Here is a 26,586-nt window from a genome sequence, read left to right as displayed (position 1 = left end):
AAAAAAGAAAAAAAAAAAAAAGAAAAGGGCTGTAGGACCCCTCCCTACATACAGTATCTGTAGCACCTCGTGTATCGCTACAAGGAATACAGATGGCGCCGCGAGCGGCGCAGGGCACGCTTACGAAACGGGGAGGAGAGATGCCTTACGAACGGCTCCCCCCTTTTTCTTATCGTTTTCGTTTTCTTGCCAATTGACCCCTACGAAGTGTTAACTCTATTCGGGGTATAGATTGCTATGTGGCGTGTCAAGAATACGTCCGCTGATATTTACGATATCCCTAAGGTCTTTTTTAGGGATACTCGCTCCAGGAGTTAGAATTCTGGGTACCTTAAGGTAAATTCTCTGGGAATATCGCCGTAGTTGTAATATACCCTAGGAAGCTACCTTTAAGGAACTTCCATCAGGACTACATGGCCATCTTACCCAAAAATAGATTTTTCGCTTCGCTCAAAATCCGTTATTACATGATACCTTCTTTAATTCTATACAGTATACTTTTCTATTTTGAGAGGCAATAAAGTGACTTGGATGAGAGAGGCTTTTGTTTAATAAAATTTATAATGCATAGTCCACAGCCTATAGAGCTACTTAGCTAATTTAGATGCAGTATAGTGTTTAAATCTCAGTTTTTCCAGATGGTCGGCAATCACAGTAATACAGTACTGATACATCAGTGAAATATGAACTATTCTATTTTCTTTATGAAAATATATACATATCAGTTTGAATTAGATGATGTCTCAAAAGACAAGTTTGAAAGATTTAGACCTTCAAAATTGTAATGGCTAACATACATGGATTAGAAGCTCAAATTAAGCATTGAGATACGAAGGAAAAAATATATAAAAATTGTTGTGATTTGCTTAAATTGTGAAGTTACCTAAAAGGAAAAAAAAATTATTCTTCATACCAGCATGGATGGTAGAGGAAAAAAATACTTGTTAAGTGGATGCAGAACATGTTAAGAACTGTAAGACTTGTTTCTTAATACAGAATTTTCCAGGATACAGTACTGTATTACATTGTAAGAATATGAATGATGCATTTGCAGTAGATGTTTGAAGAACCTTTAATAAGGAATGGAGGATTTTTAGAATAAATATTTTATATTTTCCAGGTGTTTCCAAGAATCAGTGATAGTCAATAACTCAGTGTTTGTTTGTACTTCAAAAACTACAAGAAATGATGATCCTAAGTGCCTGACACTTCCCCCTCAGCTAAACAAGATAAGTGCACCGAACAAGGGCTTCACGGTGTCACCTCTCTTCGAATTGTGTTTACGTTCAGTCTGGAAGGAGAAGCGAAGGATATTTTCTGCTAATGCCAGCAGAAAAACCCACTTTGGTACGAAATTTGATAATTTATCTCTGAGATCCGTTCCTCCAAATATACACTGTCTTCTGCAGGTGGGTCCTGTGTCTTATTGCAATTATGAGAGATGCAAGTGCCCGGTATTTACTTACTGTAGCATCAAGGTGATAACAGTGAGAGTCACTCAAAGGCCTGGGAGACTAGAGAATATTGTGCCAACTGTTTTATACTTTTGCTGTGATACATGCAATGTTCGACATCAAGAAGAGGTGAGAATAATGAGAGATAATTTCTCACTGTGGTTGAATAGACAATTGGAAAATGCCTGTATGGTTCAAGTATGACTTCTGTACGTGTTTCAGGCGGTGCTTTCTAAGTGATACTTTTGAGAAACGATATATATTTTTGTAACTTCACTGATTTGTTAAAATAATAACTATTACTTGTTTTTTATAAATCCATGTTCTCTTCTTTTTATCTTTATGCAGACATGTGCCTTATGTAATATTGCTGTGGCAAATGAATTGTAAATAACAATGACCATACTATATATCAATGAATTTTAATAAGAATTATTTTTTTCCTTTCATTTATTGATCTAGATTTATATCAACTAACATGGTATGGCATTTTAAGATGAGTTTCAAACTTTACTATCAATTAATTGGTTGCAAATTTATATAAAATAATAAAGTCAATTCCACTTAAGAGGAAAACTAATACAATTATTACCGAAGTGGATGCCATGTAAATTCCACACACGAAAATTCCTCCCAGAAAATTGCACCCACACAAATTCCTCCCAGAAAATTCCACCCCCAACAATTCCTCCCAGATAATTCCACCCACAAAAATTCCTCCCTAAACATTCCACCTACCAAAATTCCTCCCCAAAAAATTCCACCCAGAAAATTCCTCCCACGAAACTTCCTTCCAGAAAATGGCACCCATGAAAATTCCTCCCAGAAAATTGTACCCATGAAAATTCCTCCCAGAAAATTGTACCCATGAAAATTCCTCCCAGAAAATTGCACCCATGAAAATTCCTCCCAGAAAATTGCACCCATGAAAATTCCTCCCGGAAAATTGCACCCATGAAAATTCCTCCCAGAAAAATGGATCCACACAAATTCCTCCCAGAAAATTGCACCCCCAAAAATTCCTCCCAGATAATTCCACCCACAAAAATTCCTCCCTAAACATTCCACCTACCAATATTCCTCCCCAAAAAATTCCACCCAGAAAATTCCTCCCACAAAATTCCACCCACGAAACTTCCTTCCAGAAAATGGCACCCACAAAAATTCCTCCCAGAAAATTGCACCCATGAAAATTCCTCCCAGAAAATTGCACCCATGAAAATTCTCCCAGAAAATTGCACCCATAAAAATTCCTCCCAGAAAAATGGATCCATACAAATTCCTCCCAGAAAATTCCACCCCCAAAAATTCCTCCCAAAACATTCCACCTACCAATATTCCTCCCCAAAAAATTCCACCCAGAAAATTCCTCCCACAAAATTCCACCAACGAAACTTCCTTCCAGAAAATGGCACCCACAAAAATTCCTCCCAGAAAATTGCACCCATGAAAATTCCTCCCATGGAAATTGCACCCATGAAAATTCCTCCCAGAAAATTACACCCATGAAAATTCCTCCCAGAAAAATGGATCCACACAAATTCCTCCCAGAAAATTGCACCCATGAAAATTTCTCCCAGAAAATTGCACCCATAAAAATTCCTCCCAGAAAAATGGATCCACACAAATTCCTCCCAGAAAATTCCACCCCCAAAAATTCCTCCCAAAACATTCCACCTACCAATATTCCTCCCCAAAAAATTCCACCCAGAAAATTCCTCCCACAAAATTCCACCAACGAAACTTCCTTCCAGAAAATGGCACCCACAAAAATTCCTCCCAGAAAATTGCACCCATGAAAATTCCTCCCATGGAAATTGCACCCATGAAAATTCCACCCCCAAAAATTCCTCCCAGAAAAATCAACCCACGAAGATTCCTTCAAGAAAATTAACCCACGAAAATAACACCCACAAAAATGCCCCCAGAAAATTCTACCCAGGAAATTCCACCAATGTAAAATTCTACCCACAAAATATTTATTTTATAAATGATACTTTGTTTCCGTTAATTATTCATTACATCAAATGAAATTTATTATCTTAAATGAATAATTATTAAACACTTCCACACGATTGTTAGTTCTCGGTACAACACTTAGAGTACATTCATGTACATACAACATTTTAATAGGGAAAAGAGGTTCACCTCTTTGTCTAAGTTCCCCTCTTTCACGCTGAAACACCAATATAAGTTTGTTCTAAAGGTTCTGTTTTGGTATGCGATCTCATTTATGGCGTGATCTCAGAAATTATTCTTTTACTTTGGTATGTAATTTTTATATTTTTAATAGGTAAAAAATAGGAATAACAGAAAATCTAATGGTTTTTCTTCGCCGTGCGGCTCGCTTTGCTCGTGAAAACATAAACTTACTTTACTTTTACTTTTACTTTTAGAGGTTTATTTCTCGCCCTCCATCAAACACAAGGTCTGTTCAGGCGGGCCTTGGTGTATGAAAAAATAATTCCTTTCCAGTTAATATTTTGCTCTGTATCGTTATCAGTTATTTCGCTAGCATTTGTATTCAGGCTTAATAGTTTTCAGGTCACTATTATAACACTTTCTAAAAAGATAAGTCTTCAGGTTTTTCTTGAAGGCAGCCACATTTGTGCTAGTCTTGACATCGAGTGGAAGGTCGTTAAAGAGTCTCGGTGCAGCATAACTGAACGTTCTTCCTCCTATTGCATGATTCACACTAATTTCGAATAGTCTATGGGGGTCATCTGCATGTCTAACTCTTACAGTGGCGCTGGTAGCTTCAGGGTAGGGGATCAAGCAATCACGAAGATATTTTGGCTTATCACCTGTAAGTGCTTTGTGAGTCAACAAGCAAATTTTAAATTCAATCCTAGCCTTAACAGGTAACCAATGTAGATCGATCAGTGCAGGAGTTATTCTCTCCCGAAATTTAATGCCTTTTATCAGTCTAGCCGCCCGGTTTTGCACATTTTGAAGCTTCCTTAGTAGTGTATTGGGCAATTTGTAGTACAGAGAATTGCAATAATCAAGCCTTGATATTACATGACTCACCACTAAAATTTTTGTACTGCCCTCTGTTAAATATTTTCTAATAAATGCTATGTTTCTCAGGTGATAGTTACACACTTTCACTGTGTTCACAATTTGGTCCTTCATTGACAAATTACAGTCTATCAGTACACCCAAATTTTTCACAACAGGCACAATCCCAACATCAGCATCACCAATTTTTATACTTTGAATTAACTGGTAATTCTTCAAAGCCACCCTTGTGCCAAAGAACATACATTCTGTTTTATCATCATTTAATTTGAGCTTTTTCCTCTGCATCCATGTTTTTATTTCAGTCATTATCTCATCAATTTTCTTCTTTGTATCTTGTGTTGTTGAAATTGAGAGGTAAAACTGAGTATCATCTGCATATAGTTTAAAACCCACTTTGTGTTTTTTCAAGATGTGTGATAGCTCGATAGTATATATGTTAAACAAGATAGGGCCCAGGACACTACCCTGTGGTACACCCTTCATAAGAATTCTCTCATTGGATCGGTTTCCAGAAACTTCTACAATAGTCTTCCTGTTCACTAAGTAACTTCGCAAAAATTTCAGTGCTTCCTGAGTCACTCCAATAGACTTCAAGTCGTCAAGTAAGTACTCGTGCACAACAGTGTCAAAAGCAGCACTAAGATCTAACATAATTAAAATTCCACACTTTCCCCCATCAAGAAGACCTATCATATCATTCATTATTGAGCACAAAGTAGTTTCTGTAGAATGATTAGCTCTGTAGGCCGATTGATTTTCCGGGAATACCTGTAACTCGTCAATATGCGCCCACAATTGCTCACTTATGACTTTTTCAATAAGCTTTGACATGTAGGATAAATTTGAAATGGGCCTATATGAATTTAGCTCGTTTACATCACCTTTCCCTTTGTAAATTGGTTTGATCAACGCAGTTTTTTCACAGCTAGGAAAACAGGATTGCGATATACTTAGGTTAATTATGTTCAGGTAAATATTATATACGACTTGTTTGTTTGGAGCTTCAATTATTGAACTGTTTGGGAAAGGGTCGTTTCCACAATATGTATTCTTCATCTCTCTCATAACCTTTAACAAGTCGCACATATTTATCTCCCTAAATTTTATTAACTTCTTTCCCTCTTTCACTGGCATAGCTGACTGTCCCTCCAAGTGATTTTGGGGGAAGCCTCTATAGATTTTATCAATTTTTTCACTAAAGAATATAGCAAAACTCTCTGCACAAACATTATCAGGCAAGACATATTTTTTCTTTAATCCCATCAAATCATCAAGGTTTTTATGAAAGTCCTTCATGTTATTAGTTTTTTTACATTCGCCGTTGTAGAATTTTCTTTTTGTTTTTTCTAACAGGATGTTATAGTCATTTCTGGCCTTATTATATAGATTTCTGGCTTGTAAGGATTTGGCTCTTTTCCATCTACCTTCCATCTTACGTCTGTGTCTTTTTGCCTTTAATAGTTCACTATTATACCATCTAACATTTTCGCGTACCACTATTTGTTTGTTCTTTATGGGACACATGGTATCGTACATTTTTCCAAAATTGTCGTTGTATTTCTTGGTATAGCACCCAACACATTCTATGTCTACCATATGTTCACATTGTGTGTTCACACAAGACATTTGCGCTACACTAGCTTCAATAAAATTCTCAGCATCAAAATTTTCCCGTTCCCTATATGTGATCCATTTTTTCAATACTCTGGTGCAATTTATATTAACATTAAAGGTGATGAGTTTATGTGTTTTTGAGATCTCAAAGTCTGGTTCCACTTCAAGGTTTTTTATTAGGTCTGAGTCTTTTCCACATATGACCAAGTCGAGTGTATGACCACCTACTGACGTTGATACCAAAACACTGTTTATTAAATTAAACATCTCAAATACTTCCTTGAGTTCTTTAGCCTTATTATCATTTTCATCATCTACCCAACAGTTGAAGTCTCCACCAATTAATGTATTTTTAATATCGTCCACCACACCCACAAGAATACTAAATTCTTCAATGAATTTAGTCATATTACTCGCTGGTGGTCTATATAATGATATTATATTCAATACCTTATTGTTTCTTGTCAGTTTTAAACAGATATATTCAAACGTTTCAAATACCATTTCATTCATGATAGAAACCCTAGAGAAAGTTTTCGACACAAAGACACCCACTCCTCCTCCAGTTTTGTCCTTTCTTGGTACGTGATAGAAATCATGAGTACACGGTGTCATCTCCTGAATCTTTGAGTTATCACTAATATTTCCCTGCAACCAAGTTTCCGTTAATAAGCATAAATCTAATTCCATCTCGTTAATAAGATTTCTAATCTCTAAGGTTTTATTCCCCACCGATTGAATATTTATCAGACCACACTTAACCAATGGGCTAGACTCCATGATCGGTTCTATTTTTTATCCTGGTAAGCTCCTCCTTGTATACCTTACAGTTATCATCATATGTCCTATGATTCGTATCATTGTAATTCCTCATTGTGCAGTTATGACACTTTAACGTATTTACATTACAATCCGTGGTTCGATGATCCTGGCTACACTTGGCACATACCTGAGTCTTGCTACAATTTTCAGCAGAATGACCAAATTCTTGGCATTTATAACACTGAAATACATTGTAGGAATCATAGATTTTACAGCATCCTCCAAGCGTGGTATATACTCTATCATCTCTTTTACGGAAGACTTTCCTGATAGTTGGACTACACTTTATAATGACATGTAATTTACCGCTTTGTCTTGATTTAAACTTCCTGATCAATTTAAAGTCTTCTTCATTTTCACATATATCATTCAACCATTCATTCTTCTCCATTATACTGGCAATTATATCATCTTCATTTTCATCAATATTGCAGACCTTGATCTTCGGTTTAAGTAGATCCTTTTTATCTACTTCTACCTTAATGTCATTCTTGACCTCTTCTAAGTCATTTTTAGCCTTTTCTAACCCAGTTTTATCCGCAAAATTAACTACCAAGTGGCCTTGTTTAGAGGTTTTGACCTGTTCGACATTCGTGGTTATCTTCTTCATGATAGTTTTCTTGATATCTGAAGCCTTCTTATTTTCCTCCGTAGATTTTATAACCAAAGTGTTTCTTGATTTTAACTTACTTGCATATGTAGTCTTGGTCACATTCTCTTTTTCATATTCCATAAGTTTCTCTTTCAGCTCGACAATTTCTTGACGCATATCCATGTATTGAGCAGTTATCATATCCATAAAACCAGACATCTGTTGTTGTACATTTACCTTCATCTCCTCTATGATGATGCTTAGTCTCGTTATGTCATCAACACATGCAGACTCAACACATTTTGGACATTTATAAATGATGTTCCTGCTTTTTAAAAGAGTACTTGAACCATCCTTTAAATTAGAGCAAGCTTTTTCATCATGGTACCATCTTCGGCATTGGTCGCATTGCATCCCATCATTGACATAGGACTCACAGTGCCCACACATGCCATGATTGCCTCCGTCATCACATTCTTCATAAGCTGCTGCCATTATACTTTCCTCCCTTCCTGTGAGTACCTCGTCAATTTCATTCATAAATAGACCGAGATCATTCACGGGATTACGTCTTCCTTTTCGTTTTCTAAGGAAAGACATATTGAATCATTATTTCAATGAACTTTTCAAGTAGCCCCACCCCAACGCAAAAATGCTGGGTCAGGCCTTTCACTACAGACCTCACATACAAGGAAACCACTGATTTTTAGCACTATATTTCACTAATGTCAACACTAGCAAACACCCACAAAGAGATTTTTCATAGTACAAACAACGAAATACACAATGATTCCGTTTAAAGCCAGATTCGATACAGAGCACTGAAACACACGTCCACACCCGTACGTGTCTAACCCCCTAAAAACGTCAAGCTCTGTCTGTACTGGCAGCCAGTAATGTTAAGCTGCACAGGCTAACATCAATGATTGATTATTATTATTTCATAGATAATTATTCCTGGTATATATATATATATATATATATATATATATATATATATATATATATATATATATATTCTTTTTTTTTATTTATTTTAGAAAATCTAATGGTTCTTGCTTCGCCATGAAGTGAAGCGAGATTGCACACCAAAGCTAATGCACGACTTTGAGATCGCATACAAAAACAGCACCGTTCAAAATAGGAAATAAAACCTGTAGTCTTATATTCATCATCAGAAACCAATCCACGATAAAATGATTTCACTTTCCAAGCAAACAAAGTCAGTATCATAACGAACCTTCTTCTCTATCTCATAAATCTTACGCCAGCAGCGCTGACTTAAATTATATAAACATCCTGACGCATCAGCAATAACAAACACTGAAGTGAAAGCGTTGTGCAAAGATAATCTAAAAATCCATGATACATTGCATTGGTTAATTGTTTACACGTAAATCAAAGAGGATTTAACGAAAAATAAAAATTGTAGGTGATCTCTTTGGTTATTAAGTAACTGTAAATATTGGAGAGAAACAATTGTTTGAATTAATTAAACATTTTAAATAATGGGCGTTTAATGAAGATGGTCGTTTAATGAAGATGGTCGTTTAAAGTGATTAAGCAACAAGATGTGGATGTTTAATGATTATGGTTATTTAATTTAGGAGAGAAAAAAGAATAATAGATAAAATTTTCAAAGGGTGGAATATTCCACGGGGAACAATTTTGATGGTGGAATTTTCTGTAAAGAATTTTCGTGTTTGGAACTTTACCATGGGTGAAATTTTTGATGATGAAATTTTCAGGAAAGAATTTTTGTGGGTGGAACTTTACTGTGGGTGCAAATTCTGATGGTGGAATTTTCTGGGAGGAATTTTCGTGGGTGGAACTTAACTATAGGTGAAATTTTTATGATGGAATTTTCTGGGAGGAATTTTCGTGGGTGAAACTTAATTGTAGGTGAAACTTTCTGGGAGGATTTTTTGATGGTGGAATTTTCTGGGAGAAATTTTCGAGGGTGGAATTTATCATTGATGGCATTTTTGAAGATGGAATTTTCTGGTAGAAATTTTTGATGAAATTTTACCATGAGTGAAACTTTTTATGTTGATTTTTTTGGAGGATTTTTTTTGTGAGTGGAACTTAACTATGGGTGAAATTTGTTATGGTGGAATTTTCTGGGAGGAATTTTCGTGGGTGGAACTTTCAAACCACCACCATACTGTACTCCAATTCTTCAACATTACCCATAACTAAAGAAAATAGTATTTATTCGAAATTACTTTTTTTTTATTTTTTTTTGCAAATGAGATAACAATAATAATAAATTCATACATTATAATGGGCAAATTGTATGTATGTATGTATGTATGTATGTATGTATATATATGTATATACATACATATATATATATATATATATATATATATATATATATATATATATATATATATATATATATATCACTATTAATTCTTAACAGAAAATGACGCATTAAAAATAGCAAGAAGTGTTGCCAATTTCAGTGAGAAATGTTACCAATGTTCAAAAAAGTTTCAATGGATGCTTTGCCTATTATATTATTATTATTATTATTATTATTATTATTATTATTATTATTATTATTATTATTATTAGCTAAGCTACAACCGTAGTTGGAAAAACAGGATGCCATAGCCCAATGCTCGAACAGGGAAAAATAGCCCAGAGAGGAAAGGAAATAAATAAACCACAAGAGAAGTAATGAACAATTAAAATATTTCAAGAACAGTAACATTAAAATACTGTATAATACCGAGTTGTTCAGCTTGGATACAGTCAGTGAACGTAATCATACAAAAGACCGAGTAATCTGCTATCACAGGATGTTTTTTTCATCATAATAAGATAACCAGTACACCTGTACACTAACAAACTATATATAGTTCGCGTCAAAACTGATGCAACAAATTGCAAAATTCATCGTACGCAGTTCGTTAAAAACTCGTGGAGTTGCCAGTTAGTATATTTTATTTCAATTATTGCCATCCTCTTTATCTGATAATAAGTATCAGTGATTAACGGTAGAATCACAGAAGACATTTCCCTAGTGAATGGTCAATGTTAGTTCAGTAATTGTAAAGCACAGGTAGTAAGTTGACCAGGGCACAGTAACAACGTCAAAACAGATATGTCATATATAAACTATTAACAATGTCAAAATAGATATGTCATATCTAAATGAGTGGGTTGGCTACAGTAAAGACAAAGTGCCAATTACCGTCTAGCCCCAGGTATTATTATTATTATTATTATTATTATTATTATTATTATTATTATTATTATTAATAATTGCTAAGCTACAACCCTAGTGGGAAAAGCAGAATGCTATAAGCCTAGGGGCTCCAACAAGGAAAATAGCCGAGTGAGGAAAGGAAACAAGGAAAAAATAAATATTTTAAGAATAATAAAATAAATATCTCTTATGTAAACTATAAAAACTTTAACAAAACACGAGGAAGAGATATTAGATAGAATAGTGTGCCCGAGTGTACCCTCAAGCAAGAGAACTCTAACCTAAGATAGTGGAAGACCATGGTACAGAGGCTATGGCACTACCCAAGACTAGAGAACAATGGTTTGATTTTGGAGTGTCCTTCTCCTAGAAGAGCTGCTTATCATGGATAAAGAGTCTCTTCTACCCTTACCAAGAGGAAAGTGGCCACTGAACAATTACAGTACAGTAGTTAACCCCTTGGGTGAAGAAGAATTGTTTGGTAATCTCAGTGTTGTCATGTGTATGAGGACAGAGGGGAATCTGTAAAGAATAGGCCAGACTATTCGGTGTATGTGTGGGTAAAGGGAAAGTGAACTGTAACCAGAGAGAAGGATCCAATGTAGTAGAGAAGGGTTCCTTTAGTTTATGGTTCCTGAAACAAGGGGCCAACAAATTAAAATAAGTAAATTCATCAAATTAAGAAGGGATAATCGATATAAGCCTTAAATGGATTATATGAAATGTAGACCTACCGTAAATAATCCTAAAACATCAAAGACTTCGGTAAGTTGACCTACGAATAATATGAACAATCGAGTTAAAATACCCTTACTATATCTCTTGAAAGAGATGTAAAGATAGAAACATCTAAGGAATATAAATTCTTTATAGAGATATGAAGACAGAAACAGTTAAGGAATATAAATTCTTTATAGAGATATAAAGATAGAAACATCTAAGGAATATAAATTCTTAATAGAGATATGAAGATAGAAACAGTTAAGGAATATAAATTCTTTATAGAGATATAAAAACAGTTAAGAAATATAAATTATTTATAGAGATATAAAGATAGAAACCGTTAAGGAATATACATTCTTAAAAGAGATATAAAGATAGAAATAGTTAAGGAATATAAATTCTTTATAGAGATATAAAGACAGAAATAGCTAAGGAATGTAAATTCTTTATAGAGATATAAAGATAAAAACAGTTAAGAAATATAAATTCTTTATAGAGATATAAAGATAAAAACAGTTAAGAAATATAAATTATTTATAGAGATATAAAGATAGAAACAGTTAAGGAATATACATTCTTAAAAGAGATATAAAGATAGAAATAGTTAAGGAATATAAATTCTTTATAGAGATATAAAGACAGAAATAGCTAAGGAATATAAATTCTTAATAGAGATATGAAGATAGAAACAGTTAAGGAATATAAATTCTTTATAGAGATATAAAGATAAAAAAAAGTTAAGAAATATAAATTATTTATAGAGATATAAAGATAGAAACAGTTAAGGAATATACATTCTTAAAAGAGATATAAAGATAGAAATAGTTAAGGAATATAAATTCTCTACAGACATATAAAGGTAGAAACAGTTAAAGAATATAAATTCTTAAGCAATAAAAAAAAGTGAGAAATAGTTAAGGAATATAAATTCTTTATAGAGATATAAAGATAGAAATAGTTAAGGAATATAAATTCTTTATAGAGATATAAAGACAGAAATAGCTAAGGAATATAAATTCTTAATAGAGATATGAAGATAGAAACAGTTAAGGAATATAAATTCTTTATAGAGATATAAAGATAAAAAAAAGTTAAGAAATATAAATTATTTATAGAGATATAAAGATAGAAACAGTTAAGGAATATACATTCTTAAAAGAGATATAAAGATAGAAATAGTTAAGGAATATAAATTCTTTATAGAGATATAAAGACAGAAATAGCTAAGGAATATAAATTCTTAATAGAGATATGAAGATAGAAACAGTTAAGGAATATAAATTCTTTATAGAGATATAAAAATAAAAAAAAGTTAAGAAATATAAATTATTTATAGAGATATAAAGATAGAAACAGTTAAGGAATATACATTCTTAAAAGAGATATAAAGATAGAAATAGTTAAGGAATATAAATTCTCTACAGACATATAAAGGTAGAAACAGTTAAGGAATATACATTCTTAAAAGAGATATAAAGATAGAAATAGTTAAGGAATATAAATTCTTTATAGAGATATAAAGACAGAAATAGCTAAGGAATATAAATTCTTAATAGAGATATGAAGATAGAAACAGTTAAGGAATATAAATTCTTTATAGAGATATAAAAATAAAAAAAAGTTAAGAAATATAAATTATTTATAGAGATATAAAGATAGAAACAGTTAAGGAATATACATTCTTAAAAGAGATATAAAGATAGAAATAGTTAAGGAATATAAATTCTTTATAGAGATATAAAGACAGAAATAGCTAAGGAATATAAATTCTTAATAGAGATATGAAGATAGAAACAGTTAAGGAATATAAATTCTTTATAGAGATATAAAAATAAAAAAAAGTTAAGAAATATAAATTATTTATAGAGATATAAAGATAGAAACAGTTAAGGAATATAAATTCTTAAAAGAGATATAAAGATAGAAACAGTTAAGGAATATAAATTCTTTATAGAGATATGAAGATAGAAATAGTTAAGGAATATAAATTCTTTATAGAGATATGAAGATAGAAACAGCTAAGAAATATAAATTCTTTATAGAGATATAAAGATAGAAACAGTTAAGGAATATAAATTCTTTATAGAGATATGAAGACAGAAGCAGTTAAGAAATATAAATTATTTATAGAGATATAAAGATAGAAACAGTTAAGGAATATAAATTCTTTATAGAGATATAAAGATAGAAACAGTTAAGAAATATAAATACTTTATAAAGATATAAAGATAGAAACAGTTAAGGAAGATACATTCTTAAAATAGATATAAAGATAGAAACAGTTAAGGAATATAAATTCTTAAAAGAGATACTGTATAAAGATAGAAACAGTACATTCTTAAAATAGATATAAAGATAGAAACAGTTAAGGAATATAAATTCTTAAAAGAGATATAAAGATAGAAACAGTTAAGAAATATAAATTCTTTATAGAGATATAAAGATAGAAACAGTTAAGAAATATAAATACTTTATAAAGATATAAAGATAGAAACAGTTAAGGAAGATACATTCTTAAAATAGATATAAAGATAGAAACAGTTAAGGAATATAAATTCTTAAAAGAGATATAAAGATAGAAACAGTACATTCTTAAAATAGATATAAAGATAGAAACAGTTAAGGAATATAAATTCTTAAAAGAGATATAAAGATAGAAACAGTTAAGAAATATAAATTCTTTATAGAGATATAAAGATAGAAACAGTTAAGAAATATAAATACTTTATAGGGATATAAAGATAGAAACAGTTAAGGAAGATACATTCTTAAAATAGATATAAAGATAGAAACAGTTAAGGAATATAAATTCTTAAAAGAGATATAAAGATAGAAACAGATAAGGAATATAAATTCTTAAAAGAGATATAAAGATAGAAACAGTTAAAGAATATAAATTCTTAAGAGATAAAAAAAGTGAGAAATTGTTAAGGAATATAAATTCTTTACAGACATATAAAGGTAGAAACAGTTAAAGAATATAAATTCTTTATAGAGATATAAAGATATAAAAAGTTAAGGAATATAAATTCTTTATAGAGATATAAAGATAGAAACAGTTAAGAAATATAAATTATTTATAAGGATATGAATATAGAAACAATTAAGGAATATAAATTCTTTATAGAGATATAAAGATAGAAACAGTTAAGAAATAAAAATTCTTTAGATATGAAGATAGAAACATTTAAGGAATATAAATTATTAAAAGAGATATAAAGATAGAAACACCTAAGGAATATAAATTCTTAAAAGAGATATAAAGATAGAAACAGTTAAGGGATATAAATTCTTAAAAGAGATATAAAGATAGAAACAGTTAAGGAATATAAATTCTTAATAGAGATATAAAGATAGAAACAGTTCAGGAATATAAAATTCTTAAAAGAGATATAAAGATAGAAACAGTTAAGGAATATAAATTCTTAAGAGATAAAAATATGAGATATAGTTAAGGAATATAAATTCTTATTAGAGATATAAAGATAGAAACAGTTAAAGAATATGAATTCTTAAGAGATAAAAAAAGTGAGAAATAGTTAAGGAATATAAATTCTTAATAGAGATATAAAGATAGAAACAGTTAAGGAATATAAATTCTTAATAGAGATATAAAGATAGAAACAGTTAAGGAATATAAATTCTTAATAGAGATATAAAGGTAGAAACAGTTAAGGAATATAAATTCTTAAGAGATAAAAAAAGTGAGAAACAGTTAAGGATTATAAATACTTAAAAGAGATATAAAGATAGAAAAAGTTAAGGAATCTAAATTCTTAATAGAGATATAAAGATAGAAACAGTTAAAGAATATAGATTCTTAAGAGATAAAAAAAGTGAGAAACAGTTAAGGATTATAAATACTTAAAAGAGATATAAAGATAGAAACAGTTAAGGAATCTAAATTCTTAAAAGAGATATAAAGATAGAAACAGTTAAGGATTACAAATTCTTAAAAGAAATATAAAAATAGAAACAGTTAAGGAATATAGATTCTTAAAAAAATATAAAAATAGAAACAGTTAAGGAATCTAAATTCTTAATAGAGATATAAAGATAGAAACAGTAAAGTAATATAAATTCTTAATAGAGATATAAAGATAAAAACAGTTAAGGAATATAAAGACTTAAACGAAATATAAAAACAAACAGTTTAGGAATATAAATTCTTAATAGAGATATAAGGATAGAAACAGTTAAGGAATATAAATATAAATAATTAAGAGAATGGTTTTAAAGGCTTAAAGGCTGCTCATGAATGGGAGGGACAGGGGACAATGACATTGCCTTATCGAGTAGGACAAGGTCCTAGAGACTGACCACATATACATTTGATCAGCGCCCAAGTTGGGACCAAGGATGGCTAAGCAATGGCATCTGATGACACAGCAGATAGACCTATAGGCTCCCCCTAACCCCCTCTCTTTAGGTCATAAGGATAGTGAGGTTGCAGCGGCCAAAGAAACTAACGAGTTTGAGCGAGACTTGAACCCCCGTCTGGTAATCACCATTCAGGGAATACAGTACAAGATTTTGAAAGGAATGCTTGAACAAGTTGGGGGTTGACAACAGAAACTGGAACAAGGCCAGTTGTGAATAGAATAGAGTAAAACAATGTGACGCTGTTTCATAATACCATTACATTAGATGATAAACGATTAGTTAAGGAGGTAGTGGAAGACCAAATAAGGGAACCCTAAGGAGAGTTTTAAAGGTTTAAAAGTCGCTCATGAATGGCAGAGGCAAGGGACAGAGACATTGCCCTAGTAAGCAGGACAATATCCTAGAGACTGACCACATATACATATGATCAGCCCCCAAGCTCCCACTCCACCCAAGCTAGGACTAAGGAGGGCTAAGCAATGGCATCTGATGACTCGGCACATAGACCTCTAGTCTCCCCCAAACCCCCCAACCTTAGCTCACAAGGATGGTAAGGTTGCAGACACTAAAGGCACTAACGAGTCTAGGCGGGACTGTAACTCCCGTCTGGCAAACGCCAGGCAGAGACCTGGAAGCGTTAAAAAACGATATAGATGTTGTCTGAGCAAAGATCTGGAAGTAACTTTATCCTGGAAGCGTTAAAAAAACGTTATAGACCCTGTCTGAGCAAGGATCTGGCAGCGATCTTAGCCTCCTGGGAGCGTTGTAAACGTTATAGACCCTGTCTGAGCAAAGATCTGGCAGTGATTTTAGTCTTCTGGGTGACCTAGATGTGTTAGGAGAGGTAATTGAAATTCTGGGTTGATAAAATATATTAAATGCTTACAAAACGCACGTGGTAATCATATGCGAGGGAGGGTGCGTTGAAGTAAAATTAAACATTTTTCTTTCTTTTCTTAATATGCCATCATTATCTTCATCATAAGCCGTTGCTATTCCAGTGCAGGAAAAGTATTTCACACATGTCCTTCTACTCGCGTCTGTTTAAGGCCTTTATATTCCAGACCTGCAAATTTTCTTAACTCGTTAATCTTCTCTTCTTTCCCCTGTTTCGTTTGCAATCTCTAGGGACCCATTCTGTCATTTTTAATGTCCATCTATCATCTGTCATTTTCATTATATGTCCTGCCCACGTCCACTTATTTTACTTATCTCTTGTTAGAATGTCCTCTATTTTCATTTGTTCTCGTATCCTTGATGCTCCTTTTCTGTCTCCTAGTGTTATTCCAATCATTATTGTTTCCATAGCTCGTTTAGTTGTAACTAACATATGTTCTAAGGCTTTATTGAATTGAATATGGGATTTAGGCATTAAGCCAAGCACTGGGGCATCAAAGGCCATTCAGCGCTATATAACAAAAAACATTCAATCATATCTGTACACTCACACCATTTAGTATCATTTTAACCTTTAATACAAATCGTAACACTTTCATACAATAAAATCTAGATGTGAAATAAATAGCGATTAAAAGGGTAAAATAAATAAATAAATTAATAAAATCAATTATAGCTCGTAATATAACCCAATACTTTGTATAAATTTTCTCAAGTTCGGGGTATTACAGTTTTCCCCCAGTATATCTCTTAACGGTTTGTCCTGGAGTAAATGTGTCCTCCTCTGGAGATTAAAAACAGGACAATCGACTAAAATATGTTTAACATCCATTGTCACTTGACAGGTATTACAAAGAGGGGCCTGTCTCCCTTCCCCACTCTTCATTAAATAATTGTGCGTTGCATGTGTATGGCCAATACGCAGCCTAGTTAAAATAATTGTATCCCTTCTACTTGTAGAATTACAAGATGACCATTTATCCACCAATGGGTGGATTTGTTTCAATTTTGTATTGGTGGTCAGTTCAGACCATCGAGCTTGCCACTTATTTTTACAGTAAAGATGAATCTCACTTTTAAGATCTTTGTAAGGAATACTCAAGGGGGATGGATTACTTAGCCCTGAAGCTTCCTTTGCTGCCTTATCAACTTGTTCATTCCCATCCACCCCAACATGGGCAGGGACCCAACAGAAGTGAACACTGATACTCTTCCTAGATTGCAGAAGTACTAACCAGTCCTGCACCTCTTGTACTAGATGATGGCCTGGCATAATTTGTTTTAATGAGAGTAAAACACTATTGGAATCCGTAAAAATTGTATAAAAACTATTTTGGTTGCCATTTTTAAAAATATGTTGGACTGCGAGAATTATTGCGTACAACTCAGCAGTAAAAATTGAACAAGAGGATGGGAGTTTCCTTCTAATAACAATATCCCCCACCACAGCTGCACTTCCAACTCCTGCAGCCGATTTGGAGCCATCTGTAAAAACATGTTTCCCATGATGTTGAGCAGCATGATTTAAAAACTCACTTTTCATTACCCTACTAGGTAAGGTATTTTTCCCTCCTGCCGTAAAACATACTTTAACAGGTGGATTACACCAAGGAGGAGACTTGGGATATCCTACCTCTGCTATCTGTGCTGTTAACAAACCTACTTCTCTAGCATCATTTTTCAGCTGTACTTCCAAAGGCTTAGGCACTCTAGATCTGTTAGGAGCCCGATCTAAAGGCGCCCTAACATATTTACAGTTAGGATTGTTTCTCACAGCAAGGGACCTAGCTAAAAACCTCAAACTCAACTCCTCTCTGCGAATGGAAAGGGGAGGTATGCCAGAATCAACATAGAGACTGTCAATGGGAGATGTTCTGTAAGCACCTGTGCAGATGCGAAGCCCAGCATTGTGAACAATATCAAGTTTTCCAAGTAAAGTCTTTGTAGCTGACCCATATATTTGGCATGCATAGTCTAACTTGCTCAGACACAAAGATGTATAAATTCTAAGCAAAGTTGTTCTATCAGCACCCCAATCAAAATGCGATATCACTTTCAGAATGTTCAGTGACTTCTTAACCCTGATAGCTAGGTCATTTATATGGGGACCAAATGTCATTTTCTTGTCGAAAATGACTCCAAGAAACTTGACACTATCCTCATATGGCAAAATACAATCATTTAAGAAAAGGGTGGGGATCTCTTCCCTTTTACGAGTACGAGTAAAGCGAATGGCTTTGGTCTTCTGAGGAGAAAACATGAATCCGCGAGAATTTGCCCATGCGGAAGCAGCATTTATTGCAATTTGAAGATTTTGGCATGCTTGTAGTGCAGATGATCCACTACAATAAATTGCAAAGTCATCGACAAATAGTGATCCTTGTATGCCAGGAGGTATGTGACTAATGAGACTATTAATAGCAACAGCAAACAAGGTCACACTCAATACGCTGCCTTGGGGGACACCTTCTTCTTGCATGTAGGATGAAGATAGTTCTGACCCTACTCTCACTTTAATGGAGCGGTTTGATAAAAATTCTTCAATAAAAGAGAACATATGTCCTCCTATACCCCATGAGGCCAATTGCTTTAAAATACCACCCCTCCAGGTGGTGTCATATGCCTTTTCAAGGTCAAAAAAGACACCCACCACCTGGTTTTGGTTAGAAAAAGCATTTGAAATTTCCCTTGATAACATCAGCAAAGGGTCTAGAGTACTTCGGTTCTTCCTAAAACCAAACTGTCTGTTAGATAAAAGATTTTTTGATTCTAGATACCACACAAGTCTGTTGTTGATCATTCTCTCAAATAGTTTGCATATGCAACTGGTCAAGGATATGGGCCTATAACTAGATGGCAGTTCTGGGTCTTTACCAGACTTGTGGCCTGGAATTACAATTGAAGTATGCCAGGAATCAGGAGATGTATGGGAAGCCCATAGACCATTAAAGGTTTCTAATAAAAATTCCTTGCTATCCACTGGAAGATGTGATATCATTTCATACCGGATGCCATCCTCACCTGGGGCAGTTAAAGAAGAGCTGGAGATAGCATTTTGCATCTCCTCCATACTAAAAGGCAGGTTAAAAGCTTCAGTATTTGAAGAAGCAGGAGGAACAACAGATGTTGATGCTCTAATTTGTTGAAATGCTGGGGAATAGTTGTCAGCACTTGATACATGAGCAAAGTGCTTAGCAAGAACCTCTGCTACATCTTTGGGGTCAGATATATATCTATTATTTTCCCTTAATATTGGTAGAGGCTTAGGGACGAATTTACCTTGAAGTTTTCTAATCTTGTCCCATATTTCCTTTGAAGGAGTTTTGGTATTAATATTAGATATATATTTCTTCCAAGATGCTCTCTTTGCTTTTTTAAAAATTCTTTTTTGTTTGGCACAGGCTCTGAGATATGCTATTCTATCTGCTAAATAGTTTGTCCTCAAGTGTCTTCTGAAGCAAGTTCGGGTCACTTTTCTTGCGTTGGCACATTCTTTACTCCACCAAGGAACTACAGAGCGATGAGGTAAACCGCATGTTTTAGGTATAAACTTGCTAGCATTATCATCAATAATATTTTCAAGATGTTGATAGGCATGCACTGGAGATGTAAATTCATCATATTCTTTATCAGTGTGTGAACAGTTTTCATAAGCTGCCCAGTCTGCCTCATCTATCTTCCATTTTGGTGGACACTGAGAAGGAAGATTATGGACATAATTTAACATTATTGGCCAATGGTCACTGCCATGTAGGTGTTCATTTACTGACCAAAGGTAGTCCAATCGAATGGATGAGGAACAGATTGACAAATCAATGGCTGATGTAGAGTTGTGGAATACATCATACCTAGTTGGAGAACCATCATTCATTAGTATTACATCATTGTTGTCGATTAATTCTTCAACAAGATTACCCCATCTATCGCACACATTTCCACCCCATAAAGTATGCTTTGCATTAAAATCACCCATTAAAATAAAAGGGGCAGGAAGCTGATTGATCAAGTCTTGGAGGTCAGAAAGTCTAAGCCTTCTTGGATTACCAGCATGATCTAAGAGGAAAAGTTCTAAGGATGGTTCAATATATAGCGAGCATAAAGTAATTTTTTTCCCGATATGAGTTCTAACTGCACATGCCTGTAGTGGTGTATTGAGTGGGATTGTTTCAAATTTTACAGATTTGTGAATAATAAAACCTGTACCACCTTGAGCTCTTGCAGCTTGCAAAGGAGGGGATCTACAAAGATGATAATTGAGTCCAGGATTAAATGGTTTGTCACCGATCTTGGTTTCCTGTAGGCAAATTACCTTCGTGTCTGAGTCCCTGGTTAAAGTTTTTATTTGCTCAATGCTAGTACTTAGACCTCTGCAATTCCACTGGATGATAGACATTATCTTTTGTTATTATTTTTCTTTGTCTCATTTGTCTTTTGGGACTTTTCAGATGAAGCCATGTAAGGCCTGGAGATGGAAGGCTTTACTAGGCCACCACTCTTCTTTTCTTTCTTTCTAGAATCTTTATAAGAGTCAACCTTAGGATCATGAGCAGTAGGGCACTTACCTGACTTAGATGAAGGTGAGGATGATGGGGACCTTTTCCTCTTTGGAAGATCTTGTTTTCCAATCTCCATCAAATCAGGTAGAGATTCTGCCTGAGACAATACATTTAAGGTGGTGGAAGCCACATTGGCTTCCTTGGAGGATTGTGCTAGAACTTCAACAGTTCGAGCACTTAACCCAGAAGGCTGGGCTACTACCTCTAGGGGAGATGCTCCTATCGGTGACAATACTTTTGGTGTGTTGGACACCATATTGACCTCTTTGGAGGTTTGTGCTCTGGCTTTTATAGCCTGAGCACTTGACCCAGATGGCTGGGCTACTACCACTAAGGGAGATGCACCTGACGGGCCAGGTGCTGCCACTGGTCCCCCTGTGGTAGTAAGGGGTAGTGGATTATAATCTTTTGTTGGCATCTTAACTGCGCGAGCAAAATTAAGTTGCCGATTGAGTAAATGCTTTGCATAACCTACACTTATATGTTCAGCATTTGCTTTCAAGATTGCAGCTTCTTCATTCTTGTATTCTCTACATCTTTTATCATTTGGTTTATGATTATCTTTACAGTTTGCACAGGTTGTATCTCTGTTGCATTGGCCATGTTCTAACAAAGAACAGTTAATACAGATCTTCGTATTATTGCAGTACCGGGAAGGGTGACCGTACTTGAAACAATTGAAGCACTGTAAAGGCCTAGGTTTATATTCTCGAACACGTACTCTTTCATTCTCAATAATTATATGATCTGGTATAACAGGGGTTTCAAATGTTAAAACTACCATGCTTGTTTGAGGGATCTTACTTACTTTCCAAACATTAGCAGGGCACATGTCCAGAATTTCTGGTTCTGAGAATTCATATAGATCTTTATCAAAAACTACTCCTTTACCATAGCTGAAGCTCATATGTGGTTTAATATCCTTAATAGGATCAATTTCTGCAATCTTCATGCCACAAAGCATGTGAGCTTGAGTATCTGATTTTGCATTAATCAAAACAGATTGCTTACCGTATCTACTAATATCCTTACTTTTAATTAATCCAACTTTTTTTTGTATAAATTTACTAATCTTATAATAGTTATAATTTTCTATCTTTCCAGATGCAATTATCCATGTTGGGGGCTTGGGGGTTCTTACTTCTGGAAGTCTATGCTCTATTTCTTTTTCCATCCATTCTTCTGGTTTATATACCTCTAGGTGTCTTGGTGCTTTATCACATAAAGCCCCAGAAATCAAACAATTGTCAATTTTTATGCTCTCTAAATTTTTATTTGCTTCTAAAGCAATCTCAAAACTTGAAAATGATACCCAAGCTTCCCAAAAGCCTTTACTACCATTAAGCTCCATTAAAATTTCTTTGATTGCTCCAAATCTACAGAAGGCTTCATGAATTATGTCATAGCTACAACCAATTGGTATGTTTTTTAAGTGGAGAATTTTCAGATTTTTTGTTGGATCTGGTAATGAGCCAGAACCAGAGAGTAAAGTATTACGGTTATTACAAGCATCATTTTCCACCAGTGCCGATAAATTGTCTTTAACAACACTGGTCAAAGAAGTATTGTTGGAGGAATCCTTTTTATTGCCGAGGTTGTCAACAGAGCTTTCCCTATTTAAACAAGCATAAGTCGTCAACGGTGTCTGGGGTTCGCCATTTGATCCAGGGGTACGGGGAATATTAAGTTTACTCATTAATTATTTTTTCAGGGGGAGGGAAGGGGTCATAATAACAATGAAAAAAAAACAATGGAAAAAAAAAAATAGTTTAAGGGAGAGAAAAAATTAAGACTGTCTGAAATTCCAAAGAAGACACCGTTAGCCTTTCCTGGAATTAATTTCTCCACCAATGACACCTGTGAAAGCTGCTTACCAAATGTCCACTCCCTACCCTACCACAAAGGGATGGTACCACTATGATTAGAGTGGCTCAAGTGTATGCCAAACCCGCTTGATGGGACTGAGAGCATTTCAAGAATACAATCATCCCCACTCTAATCATAGTGGCAGGCAAACCGGACAGAATGCCGAGAGTCCTATCTCTATAAAATCGCCAACCCCTGGAATCCGAAGGCCAAATTTCCTAAGAGATAGTTCCGCGTGCCAGTATGGGAATACTGACACTCCTAGGTGTCCAAACATTTTCGGGCAGTTGGCAAGACCACCACAGCTCCCACAATTGATTTTGAAATAAAAACCGATCATGGATACAATGTCCCCTCTAAAAAACCTGGACAGTGAAATGGGTAAAAGAGTTTTGACAGCAAGGTTGGAGACAGCTGATAATTATGAAGGAGGAATAAGCAATAAGAGGTAATAGAAAAAGAATGAGAGAAATTTAGAGTCAAACTGAGGAAAAGAAATTCCCCAGTTCGAGAGCCCTCTTGCCCGTCACAAGCCTTCAGCACGGGAATGATATGCCGTGCTGAAGCCCCATGACTTCATCAAGGCATTCTCTCGTTAAGAGGGGTTCTAAGGCTTTAGTAAGGCTCCAAATTTCTGATGCATAAGTTAATACTAGTAGGGCCATCTGAATAAATACTTTTTTTTTGCTAAATAGTAGGTTGGCCATGGTACTAGCCACCCGTTGAGATACTACTGCTAGAGAGTTATGGTGTAATTTGACTGGCCAGGTAGTACTAAATTGTATAACTTTCTCTTGTTACGGTTCATTTTACCTTTGCCTATATATATATATATATATATATATATATATATATATATATATATATATATATATATTTAATATATATATATATATATATATATATATATATATATATATATATATATATATATATATATATATACACACACAAACAAACACAAACCGAAGAGTCTGGCCTATTCTTTACAATTCTCCTTTATCCTCATACATCTGACAACACTAAGATTACCAAACAATTCTTCTTCACCCAGGGGGTTAATGCACTATAACTGTTCAGTGGCCACTTTCCTCTTGATAAGGGTACCCTCAAGCAAGTCAACTCTAACCCAAGACACTGGAAGACCATGGTACAGCGGCTATGGCACTACCTAAGACTAGAGAACAATAGTTTGATTTTAAAGTGTCCTCCTAGAAGAGCTGCTTGCCATAGCTGGAGTCTCTTCTACCCTTGCCAAGAGGAAAGTAGCCACTGAAAAATTACAGTGCAGCAGTTAACCCCCTTGAGAGAAGAATTGTTTGGTGATCTCTGTGTTGTCAGGTGAATGAGGACAGAGGATAATCTGTAAAAAATAGGCCAGACTATTCCGTGTATGTGTAGGCAAAGGAAAAATGAACCGTACCCAGAGAGAAGGATCCAATGTAGGACTATCTGGCTAGTCAAAGGATCTCATAACTCTCTACCGGTAGTATCTCAACGGGTGGCTGGTGTCTCGGCCAACCTACTACCTACCAAACTCTATAAATGCCATACATGGTGGTTTGTCATACTCTGTTGATGATTCCCATGAGCTGGTTGTGGTCAGTTTAGCCTCCCTGCTCTCTCGGTTGATCAAAGGTAATTTTTTTTCTTTTAGATATTCACAAAAATCAATCGTTAAACTTTCAGAGTACAATTTTTGAGAGGTTAAAATATCAATGACCAATAATTTTATATATTTTAAGTGTACGCGACCTGTCAAAAATGAGCCATCCCACATCCTCCCCCTTTTCCTCTCGGGGTATCCCCTCTCACCAGGGTGAGCGTGACCGGATATATATATATATATATATATATATATATATATATATATATATATATATATATATATATACATATATATACATAGTCAGACACTTAAATTTTATCATATAAGGGAGATTACTATTCTATTATTACTCGGTAAGCTACAACCATAGTTGAAAAAGCCAGACGCGCTCTCTGTATCTCCATAAACAGTATACGATATATATATATATATATATATATATATATATATATATATATATATATATATATATATATATATATATGTATATATATATATATATATATATATACATATATATATATATATATATATATATATATATATATATACATATATATAAATTATATATCATGTACGGATTTCGTTGAAAACTTTATTTATTTCGTGGCTTGAATCTATTGATATAAATTTTTAGCTTAACGTGTCAGATTTAATGATACATATGCATATATATATATATATATATATATATATATATATATATATATATATATATATGTGTGTGTGTGTGTGTGTGTGTGTGTGTGTGTGTGTTAAACACCCATATGTGCTCAAAGTATACATTAATGATACGATAACAATAAACGTTTGGCCATAATATGAACCACAGACATTCTCTCTCTCTCTCTCTCTCTCTCTCTCTCTCTCTCTCTCTCTCTCTCTCTCTCTCTCTCTCTGATGTTTGAAAGCAGGTGTTTCCGGTGTTCAGATAATCGATATCTTCAAACAAATAATCTAAATGAATTGTATGTTTGGAAGCATTTGGTGTCTATGACCACGATGACGTCAGTCAGTCACAAGCAGTTGATTGGGGTTGCTAAGGCGGCGAGTGTAACACAGTCTGCCAGACGGCCACAACAGACAGACCAGGCCTTGCAGGCAGCAACCGGCGGCTCGGACCGACCACCTTCAACACTGAAGCCTTTGTTGTGAGGTAGACGTGCATTCGTAATGGGAGGGATTTATCAGAGATAAAAACATCGATTTTAGAAGAATGGTTGTTCGTGTAAATGCAGTACAAAACAGACGACTAACGTGTGGTCCGTAAGACTCCGTAGGAAAATATCGGTAAGTAGTTTGCAACTTTGCTAGTGTCATGTTTCTCGAACAATAATTAGTGTTTTTGGTAAAGGTTCTCGGACGCTTCAACAAGTACGTGTTCAGTACGGCCCACAATTACGCGCGAATCTATTAGCTTCTGTAATGACGGAAAAGAAAGAAGATTGTTATGAAAATGTTTATTTTCTTGCAAATTAATGAATGGCAACGAAGGTTCGAGAATCACAAGCACATCACTACAAAAAATGGAGGCATGCCTTTACAACGGCTCCAATGCTCTCTTTGAAGAAATCGTATCACTTGCTCATAGCTAAGTATATTATTATCCACAACACAACCCAACTATAAAGAATACGGTAATTTTGAATGGCCAAAACACATATTTATTAATACAACATAAATTTCACGACAAAATTTAATATCGGAACATTCTAGATCATATTCTAGACTCGGACAAATGATAACGATATTGTCCTTGGGTGCTAGTGATAATGACAAAGCACATTCAAAGATAGGAAATGCCAGCTGCGTGAGTCATTCATTTATCT

At 34.2% G+C, this 26,586-nt stretch overlaps 3 protein-coding genes across 4 annotated transcripts in view; 2 read left to right on the top strand and 1 right to left on the bottom strand.

The window, feature by feature from the left end:
- LOC137642497 (leucine-rich repeat-containing protein 28-like) overlaps positions 1 to 1,914 on the top strand; it is a 60,609-nt gene extending 58,695 nt beyond the window's left edge. Inside the window, exon 8 of one of the 2 annotated variants that reach the window (XM_068375103.1) lies at positions 1,121 to 1,914. In XM_068375103.1, the coding sequence (XP_068231204.1) occupies positions 1,121 to 1,658 (538 nt within the window). In that variant the 3' untranslated portion in view covers positions 1,659 to 1,914. The remainder of the gene's footprint in view (positions 1 to 1,120) is intronic. The other variant, XM_068375102.1, reaches the window with a different exon arrangement.
- Positions 1 to 26,586, bottom strand: part of LOC137642498 (uncharacterized) — a 297,295-nt gene that overhangs the window by 143,026 nt on the left and 127,683 nt on the right. The window lies entirely within an intron of this gene.
- The window catches only part of LOC137642496 (uncharacterized), a 32,420-nt gene continuing 31,616 nt past the window's right edge, over positions 25,783 to 26,586 (top strand). The window contains exon 1 of the mRNA XM_068375101.1: positions 25,783 to 26,047. The gene's annotated coding sequence lies outside the window, so the exon portion shown is untranslated. The remainder of the gene's footprint in view (positions 26,048 to 26,586) is intronic.

Source organism: Palaemon carinicauda, chromosome 6, assembly GCF_036898095.1.
Source record: "Palaemon carinicauda isolate YSFRI2023 chromosome 6, ASM3689809v2, whole genome shotgun sequence".
NCBI lineage: Eukaryota > Metazoa > Arthropoda > Malacostraca > Decapoda > Palaemonidae > Palaemon > Palaemon carinicauda.
The sequence above is the reverse complement of the archived record's forward strand: the minus strand, read 5'-3'. Positions and strand labels throughout refer to the sequence as shown.